The sequence below is a fragment of the Poecile atricapillus genome, chromosome 2, assembly GCF_030490865.1.
Source record: "Poecile atricapillus isolate bPoeAtr1 chromosome 2, bPoeAtr1.hap1, whole genome shotgun sequence".
NCBI lineage: Eukaryota > Metazoa > Chordata > Aves > Passeriformes > Paridae > Poecile > Poecile atricapillus.
Genome location: NC_081250.1, coordinates 122,461,599 through 122,471,459, shown reverse-complemented (window position 1 = coordinate 122,471,459; position 9,861 = coordinate 122,461,599). Strand labels below are relative to the sequence as shown.

General features: G+C 44.3%; 1 protein-coding gene across 5 annotated transcripts in view; it reads left to right on the top strand.

Moving 5' to 3' along the window:
• Positions 1-1,502: 1,502 nt before the first annotated feature.
• JPH1 (junctophilin 1) overlaps positions 1,503-9,861 on the top strand; it is an 85,474-nt gene continuing 77,115 nt past the window's right edge. For all 5 annotated transcript variants that reach the window (XM_058830734.1, XM_058830732.1, XM_058830733.1 and 2 more), the window contains exons 1-2: positions 1,503-2,063; positions 8,423-9,179. In XM_058830734.1, the coding sequence (XP_058686717.1) occupies positions 1,685-2,063; positions 8,423-9,179 (1,136 nt within the window). In that variant the 5' untranslated portion in view covers positions 1,503-1,684. The remainder of the gene's footprint in view (positions 2,064-8,422; positions 9,180-9,861) is intronic.

The following is a 9,861-nucleotide window of genomic DNA, read 5'->3' as shown; positions in this document are numbered from 1 at the left end:
CAAAATTTTCTGGGCTAAAAGGGGTATCAAAAGCTTCTCCATCTTCTCATGAAAAGGCACAAGTCAAAGACTGTGTCTTTTTCTCTTTGTATGTATGTGTCCAAATGTGGGTGCTGTCTTCTCCCTCCACATGTTCAAGCAGAACTAGAAATCCTTACTGGCACAGAAAGGCGGCTTTGAAGCACACACTTCTTTTGATGACAGGAGACAACAGTACCAGTTATGATGTCCAACTAGAAAGAGCAGAAATACTTTGGCACTAAACTGTGTTAAACACGGCATAAAAATGTACACAGAAGAGTGAGTTGTGAAGCACAAAGTTTGAAAATTTATTCAAGTTACATGGGTGTGTTTAATTTGTGCAATACTTTCATTTAGGTTTAAGTCAAAACTGCTTACATTTGGGCTGAATTTGGCAGATTTCTGAAGCTTAACTGTTTCAATTTGTAATGTTTTGAATTCAAATCTTCCACTTGTAATTATATTTCTGCTTTCATTCACAAATAATGAATAATATAGCCATTGTTATTTCTCTGCTTTTCCAAATCATCTGTGTCCAGACAGTACCACGACCCATGATTAACAAATATGAATTATGCTTCTAACAAAACTCCCATCAAAGAGGAACGTTTTCTTTCATATTTTTTTCCAGTCCTGGTCTGTAACTGCGAAAGAACAAAAAGCTAGGATACTGTGACAGCAGCTTTCAATCCCTTCCCTGCTATTCTCTCTACAGTTTCTATGCTTATGTGTTTCTCCTGTCATTTGCCCTTATAATTTTTTATCTGATTATCAAATATCTGGCAAAGAAGTACTTGGCAGGATTTAGAGCTCTTCAGTCGCCTGATGCCCGCGGAGCTGATAGCATAATGAGAGGCTCCTAATGAAGTTCCCAGCAATGCTGCTCGTGAAAAGCGTCGATATCACCCACGTTCTTTTCGCCCCGTTATTTCCCCACCCGTGGAACTTGGTGGGCTCCACAGAAGATCTGGAAAAGGGACAAAACACAACTCGGCTGTGTTCTTCACTAACAATTTCGGCTTAAGCCTCGTCGTCAAGCAAGTAAGAAATAAAAAACAAAACCAAAACTAAGAATCACAAGTAGCACTCGGAAATCCTCTCTTTTTGCCCACTTGTTGCAGGCGCTAGCAGGTGTAGCAGCACCTAGGGGACCCGAGGGGCGGCGAGCACGGAACCACCTCCACCCCCCGGGCACGGCGGGGGCCGCGGCCCGGATGCGCGCTCCCGGCTCGCCCCGCCCCCGGCCAGCGGGGGGAACCTTTTCCCGGGAGCGGAGGGCACACGGAGACCTCCCCGGGGGCGAGCGGCCGAAGGCGGCTGCTCCCGGGGCACGAGCCCGCCCAGGCGCGGCGGCCGCAGCCCCAGCCCGGCCCCGGGGCGCGCACCTGCCCCGCGGCAGCGGCGCGGCCACACCGGGGGCGGGCCCGGGCGGGAGCGGAGGGGCGGGCGGGGAGGAGCGGGGGGCGGGCGCCGCTCGCCGCCGCGGGGCTGCGGCTGGGCTGGGCGCGGGCGGCCGGCCGGCGGAGCGCTCGCAGTCGCGGGGAGCGCCGGGGCTGTCGGTCGGGCGGCGGGCGGGAAGGCAGGGCGAGGCAGGCGGAGCGGGGAAGGGAGCGGAAGGCGGGCGGGAGGCGGCGGCGGCGCCGCGCTCGCCCCGCTGCCCTGGATGACGGGCGGCCGGTTCGACTTCGACGATGGCGGCACCTACTGCGGCGGCTGGGAGGACGGGAAAGCCCACGGGCACGGCATTTGCACCGGGCCCAAGGGGCAGGGCGAGTATGCCGGCTCCTGGTCCCACGGCTTCGAGGTGGCGGGCGGCTACACCTGGCCCAGCGGCAACACCTACCTGGGCTACTGGGCTCAGGGCAAGCGCCACGGGCTGGGCGTGGAGACGAAGGGCAGGTGGATGTACCGCGGCGAGTGGTCCCACGGTTTCAAGGGGCGCTACGGGGTGCGGCAGAGCCTCAGCACGCCGGCCCGCTACGAGGGCACCTGGAGCAACGGGCTGCAGGACGGATACGGCGTGGAGACCTACGGGGACGGAGGTGGGCGCCGGCGGGGGGCGCCCCGCGCGCGGCCGCGCCGGGGGGCGGGCGGGAACGGGGTGGGGGGCGCGCGTGCGTGGGCGCGCCGCGGGGAGGGCCCCTCCTTCCAGCACCCGCGCCCGTCGCCGCCCTCGCACCGGGGTCTCGCCTCCTTCCCCTGCCCGCGGCCGAGCGCCTTTCCCGGCGCCGTTCGCTCGGCGCCCCCGAGGCCCCGCTGGCGGCCGGGGAGCGCCACAGGTGCCTGGCGCCCGCCCCGCCCCACTCCGTGAGGAGCCGCCTGGCCCCTGCTGCGCTCCGAGCGCGCTGAGCTGTCCGGGCTCAGCGCTTTCTCCCGGCCAGCTGGTAGAAATCCGCATTACGGCCGCCTGCAGACGGCTTTCCTTTCTCCCCGCCGAGGCGGCTTATGGGCTCCCTGCCCGAGGTAGCGATGGCCGGGTGGCCGCGCCCGGCCCCGGGAGCCAGCGAGGCGGGCGAGCCCCGGCACCTCGCCCCCTGCGCACCGCGGTCGTGCGGGAACGGCAAGAACTTGTTATAATAGAGCCCTTGTGCCGCGCTGATGTGCAGGCAGGGGTGGCTTTGTGCGCTCGATGCGCTCGGCTTGTAAACAGGAGGCTGGAGCTGATGGAGTGGGGACGCAGCTTGCGTAAAATCAATGAAACTTGGGTCCACCCTCATATATAATAACTCCTGTTTTTACCAAAATTGTAAATGGGGATAAATAGGGATAGTTTCAAACGTCGTGCTCAGAGCACGACGTGTGCAGTGCGGTCGTACAGACGTGCCTCTCACAGCCTTCCCCACGACAAAGCCGGGGTCCCAGGGCTGAGCTCGCCGTGGGCGTGCGGAGGGGCCGCGGCCATCGCCCTCTGCTTGAAGTCGGGAGCGGTCAAGAAGTCAGGGTTCGGTGAGGTCAGTGAGGACTGGAGCTTACTTGAGTGCTCACTTGCAGTTCTTGTGCCTCTGTCACTCCATGCTCTGAGCGGTAAATACGCCTGATACTCTAATTCAGCCTTTGCTGCTGAAATGTTACTGGCCTCGGTGGAAGTGCCACCTGCAACTTCTGCAGAGTTGCTCTTCAGCTAGGAACAAGGGAGCAGGTTTGTTCTGGTGTAACAGGAGGAAAAAGGGGTCTCAGTTTTAGGACTAGAGAGTTCTGGGATTTTAAACAAATGGTGCTTGCCTCGGCGTTCAGCAGCTTGTTCAGTTACCAGGCAAGTAATAGAATTTACCGAATTCAGAGTTCACATGATATGACTAAAGGACTAACCCATGTATCAGCTCTTAACTGATAGTTTTCCTGGTTTCTTCAAGGAATTTTGTCAAGACAAACCTTCAGGAGAATGGGCATTTTTGTATTAAGCAGAACATGAGATAGTTGTAGCTGGGCTCCTCTTTTTTCTTTTTGGAAATATAAATTGTAGCAACTTGGTAAGATTCAGTTCCTTCAGACAATGAAATGCGCAGTGGGTTTTGTACCTTTCTATCCCCTTGTTTAGAGATATTTGTAGCTGTCCAAAAATTGTTTCTTGGTATGGAAAGCTCTGATATTCAAAGGCAGCTATGTGTTTGTGGATTCAACAGGAAAAAAAAAAAAAAGACAACACTACCAAAATCAAAGTATGAAAGAGATCAAAATTTCAGTTTCACTATTTCACTTTCATCATACAATGTACTTTTCAATTTTTATTATATTTGTTTTGGCTAATTACAGGCAGTAGCTTTTTTTTTCCCCTTTCCTCCCCTTCTGGAAAAGTAAATTACCATTCCAGAAAATCTTCCAGAAATTATTTTCTCTAAGTTGTTTTTATCCTTTTCTCTTTAGGCTTCTTGGGGCTTTTTTAAAACTCTAAATATAGTACTGGTTATTGGAGGTAAATTCTCTCAGTATTTAGACTTGGAACAGCGTATGAAGGTTACAGTTCACACTGTCAGCTGAAATCTGTTGTCATGACTCCAGTCTTTTGCATGTTGCAGTTCATACGAACAGAGGCTGTGAAGTCCCATTGATTTTAATGAAAGTACTCATGAATGAAGCAGAGCAGTACGTCATAGATATTTGCAGATGTGTTTTTGTTTTCATGCTCTGGGAACAATAGATGTATTTGCACACCAGAACAACATCTGAAATGGGTTTATAAGGAAACCAGATTTTCACATGTATCTTTAACATAATTTAAAACAGTTGCAGTAAAGCTCTCTCTTCATGAATATTGGAGAATACCAGTGTAGAGAAATAACTCTTTAGGCTATGTCAATTGCCAGTTTATTTTCAAACTCACTATAATCCAGGCCTCTTTGCTGCTAGCTTTTTGTTTGTTTGTTTTTAGTATATCCCCATACATTGCTTTAAAGTGTATTTGTGGTATTACGAGATATCATTGAAGGAGGGAAAAGGAAAATAAGCATTGACAGTGTTCCTCAGCTTTTGCACACAAAACTCTTCATGATATGAGTAATGTATGTCATGCTGTGTTTAGATGCTTAAAATTGTCACTCAGTCAAATCTCTGAGGAAAACACTGAATTATAAACCGTGATACTTCATTCGTTGTGTGTGATTACAGTGGGCCTTCAAGTGGCCCATCAATCTTGTCCCCTGCAGCAATCTGGATTTTTGTTCCTCCTTTAAACTCCCTATGTTTTGTTAATCTGTGTGAAGATGCAAAACCTACTGGAGGAAGTACTGTGGCACAATATGAAACTTCAGTATGTCTGAATTGGTTATTTATGGTCCTTCCAACAACTGCAAAAACCAATTGCATTTTGTCATTTCACAGAGGGAGATCAGGGGCAAAAGCACCCTGAGCAAAGGGCACATATGTTCATTGATTTCTGAGAGGTCTTCTTCCTAGGTCTGCGCTTATTTAACATTTGAGTCAGTGATGTAACAACAAATTTTTTTAAGCCACAGAATGTCCAAGTAAAGGATAAGAGTAAGTGGAGTAGTTAAATGGGTCCTTGGCCTCTCCGTTTTTTTTCACAGTGTAGTTTTAAATTTTAGCTGCAAGTGGGCAATGACATTTACAGCTGTAAGATGCAGCAAGGGTGTTTTAGAAGGAATGGAACACTGTAACTAAGGAAACAGATTATGAAATTATATCTTACAGCAACTTGCCAACAAAAAGAAAAGGAAAAAAAATATACTTTGTAATAGCTCTTGGGCTCAAAATATGAACACCTTTTCATGAGAGCAAATTAAACACCAGATGGATGGTCAGTAGTGTGGCTGAATGCTTCTTCAATTGCAAATGACAGCAAGCCTAGCTTTTGAAAACTTAGTGTGAAACAATGTTACTATTTTATGGTCAAATACAATTTTAAATTAGGTTGGCTATCACAGTGTTAATTAAAACTTTAATAAACCCTTAGAGCAACTGATTTGAGCAGTCAGCTGTGGTATAAGGTGAAACAGAATGTGGTGTGTTTGTTGATGTATCGTTCATATTCATCTCTATCTAAAGAGATGGGTAAATGCTGCATATGTTTTCATCTTCATATATGAGAAAAGCTTTTTCACCATGTCTTATACGTTGTTGTATTTAATTATATTGCAATATTAACATACCTTGTCTTGTTTAAGGATTTCTAAAATTTATTGAGTAAGGTGATGCAGTTAAAGTCTGATCTAGTCAGTCAAACTACTATACAAGGTTCTTGTATCTACATTCTGGACACTGCTCTCCATATGTTACTAAAATTCTTCTCCTTTAATATGTGAGTTGAAAAACCAAGGAAAATGAGATGGCTTTTTAGCATTTAGCATCAGAAGCCTTTCCACTGATGGATTTGTAATGATAGAAGTGATAATAGTTACCTGCTACACTGCATAAAATTCAACCTAAATATCTCATACTTTTTAAGGACAAAATGAGTATGAATCTTCCATTTTCTTTTTTACTATTTTCTCTTTAGAAGAAGGTGACGTTGATTTTTTTTTTTACCCAACAGAAAGGAAAATTGGACTAGTGGATAGCAGCACATTAATTGTTCTTTTTTTAATGCCCTTATGGGCAGCAGCAACCACTTCCCTTCTTTCTAGAGTAGTGAAAAGCACAAGTCCCACATCAATTAAGTATTTTTTAGCTTTCCATTAAAAGCATTTATTAATAAAAATATTAGTAAGAAAAAAAGGTTGGTCCTTTTTACTACTTTAAAATTCTGTACTGAAGTAAGTTGATTGTGCTTAAAGTCTGACATTGTAAGCAGCATGGAGAGCCATAATTATGAGATGCTGCTCTAATGTAATATTGTGGTATAATCAAAATTAGACTTAGATTTATTATTTTAAAATTAAATTAACTAGTGCAGAACATTAAGGGAGTTACAATATGTAGCAATAAGTGTATGTAGCCAGATTCTTAGTTCCACCATATCATTACAGATCCCAGAAATAATTAGGGACAAAATGAAGTAATTTATGCTCATAAAATATTAATGTGTTTCCGGGAATTTTCTGTTTAATGAAACAAACAAAAAAAAAGATTAGAATGTGCCTGTGTATTTGCAGTATTTACAGAACATGTCATACCAGTGCTTTGTGCTCCTGTTTCTATTTGTTCTTCCCCATATGCTGAGTTTTTTAAAATAATCATGTTCCTAGATTCGGCACCCTTACAACCAGTACAGCAGTAGGTATCCAGGATACAGAGAATGAGAAAGAAACTAAGAAAGTTGTTTGTTTGTGTCAGCAGCCATCTGTTAAAACAAAAACCTTCCACTTGGTAAAATTCTCTACCAACACACAACAGTTACGTTTTGGAACCTATCTAGTATTATATAATAAAAAAAACAGATTTAGCAAATTTAATTGTGTGTTAACACTGAAATAAATGTTAGCAGAAGCAGTAAAGAGTAAGGCAGTACTTGATAGATGGTGGACACGTACAAAGCCAAAACAATATGTATATATGGAAGAGATTGAATCTCAAAGCAAATGAATCTTGGTTCTACATCTTCAACTGCAGATACTTCACAAATATTTTCACAAAAACTTTATCAATCACTGAATTTGACATTTGATACTAAGTTCTCTAAATAGTTAATAGGTGTTCCAATTGTAGTAGATCAAAATTTTTTTAAAAAATTAAAGATTGCTTATTCATCCTTCCATTATTAAAATACTCAAAAGTAGCTTAAAAAAAAAACGAAAACAAAACAACAAAAAAACAGCACTAGGTAGGTGAGCTATTTCATTTTGAGGAGCTTAAAGTAGTTTAATAGGAATTAGAGTGAAATTAAACCAGAAAACAAGTTCTCTTCTATTTGCTAGTTATGGCGTTCATGCCACCTTCCTTTGGAGCCTCTGGTAGAAAAGGCCTTCAGAGAGCAGACACTGGCAAGTACCAGAATTATAATGCCTTTTGAGAATACAAGAAAAAAAAATTGCTATAATAATCTGATGAAGGTGGGGTTTGGCTCCAGCGCAGCTTTGCATGGACACCCATGACTTTTCATCTTCTATCCCTTACTTCCTCCTTACATTGCTGTTTAAAATTTTTACAAGAGTAGTTGTGATTAAGTGTTTGCTAGAATGCTGTGCAATATTGTGTTAGTGCCTTGCCTTTCCTATGTACTGCAGAACAAATGAAAAAAAGGGCTAAAGAATTCATGCTTTTGATCCCTCTGTGACAACATAACGCAGAATACAGTGCAAGTTTATGTACTGGGGATACCAGAAAGTGTTAGTGTGAAGAGGAAGAGAAAGAGAAAAGAGTCCTAAAGTTTTGTTCTTTCATTCAAATCCACACAAAAAATTTAAAAGATTTAATTTTACAATAGAGGTTTATGACAGTGGATCCAAAAGCCCGTCTGAAGACAGTCGAGGGCATTTTCAAATAGCTCCTGAGGAGGAGGCTGTAGTCACCCTAAACCCACAATAACAAAATGGTTACTTCTCCTATTTGCTCTTTCTGTGAGCAGCTTGGCACAAGAGCTGTAGGTGTCCTACTCTCTCCCTTCTCTCCAGCCCTCTCTCCCTCCTCAGCTGACTGTATATAATGTGTCCCTGTTTCTGCTGGCCACCTTCCTGTCGGTCCACCCTAAAAACATGTTGAGGGAGTCCTGCTTTAGAAATTTCTATCAATTTTTTTTGTGGACAGATCCATTAAAAAAATGCTTATGTGTTTATAGTTACTGTGCCTCAGTTGCCAAAATAAATCAGCTGTGAAAGTGAAGGATTTGCTAAGTGGAAAAATAATTTATAAGAAAAACAAGTAACGAAAGTAGTTTATCTGTCTGTGCCATGTGCATCTCTTCTTACTGAAATCAGAGCTGACAATGTAGTGTTGCCTGTAGCATGTTGGATGGAGAGAGCTAGGTCTTCTACAGCTTCCTAAATTTAACTTCTTATTACTTTAAAAGGTACCTACCAGGGGCAGTGGACAGGAGGGATGAGACATGGATACGGTGTACGTCAGAGTGTACCCTATGGCATGGCCACCGTGATCCGTTCACCTCTGCGAACATCTCTGGCGTCACTTCGAAGTGAGCAGAGCAATGGCACTGTTCTGCATGACGTCACTTCAGACAGTCCGGCTGGAACAAGAGGAGGATTTGTGCTCAATTTTCACAGTGATGCAGAAGCCATGGGCATTAAGAAAAAAGGAGGCTTATTCAGAAGAGGATCCCTTCTTGGTAGTATAAAACTTAGAAAATCGGAATCTAGGTCATCGATATCTAGCAAACGGAGCTCTGTCAGGAGCGATGCTGCTATGAGCAGAATTAGTTCTAGTGATGCCAACTCTACGATTAGTTTTGGAGATGGTGACTGTGATTATAGCCCTCTGGAAGACCATGTTGATGCTACCACTACGGAAGCCTATATGGGTGAATGGAAGAATGATAAGCGCAGCGGTTTTGGTATCAGTGAGCGTTCAAATGGTATGAAATACGAAGGAGAGTGGCTGAATAACAGGAGGCATGGATATGGATGTACCATGTTTCCAGATGGCACCAAAGAAGAGGGAAAGTACAAAAATAACATTTTGGTCCGTGGAATAAGAAAGCAACTTATACCAATACGAAACACAAAAACTAGAGAAAAGGTGGATAGAGCAATAGAGGGTGCACAGCGAGCAGCTGCCATGGCAAGAACCAAAGTGGAAATTGCAACCTCAAGGTAAGTCATCAAGTGGAAGGTTGTAAACCTTTGTGTTAATGAGCACTTGCTCACATTTCAGTTTCATATGTGTGGTCCATTGACTTTAGTGGCATTTTGCATGTGAAACTTAGAACTTCAACTCATCTGAGTAAAGAGTTTGTGTTTGTTCCATAATATACTGGAAAAGTACATTTCCATTCTTGATACAGTTCTGCTTTCTCTCAAGAGCTGCTGCATTATGCCTTTAAACCTGTTTGGAAAATAAAACTGGTGAGGAAAGAAGTGAATGATTTGGGGGATATGAGGTAAAATTTGAATGTTTTCCCATAAGCATGCTCCAGTTATGCTTATTGTATTGCTGATTTTTTTTTTTTTAGCAGCATCTGAAACTCACTGAAGTTTCCCGTTTGACAATAGGCATCTTAAGATGCATCTCTTTTTCTGAGAAACTCTGGTATGAACAGCATAGGAATAATAGTCAAGGATGTTGTGCTTAGAGGCTTGGTTGCCAGGGCAGTTATCTGCCAAAAGAGTTCTTTATGAGGGCTCTTCCATTTTGGAGCACATTTCTCCTCAACTCACCTCATCATACAACCACCACATCAAATAGGGGTGGTCAGCTTCTCCCTGTGCCTCTGCCAAGTGTTTGAGGTGGGAGAAGTGTATATTGGTAGAGGAGAAAAGTGTCATTTTCACTTTG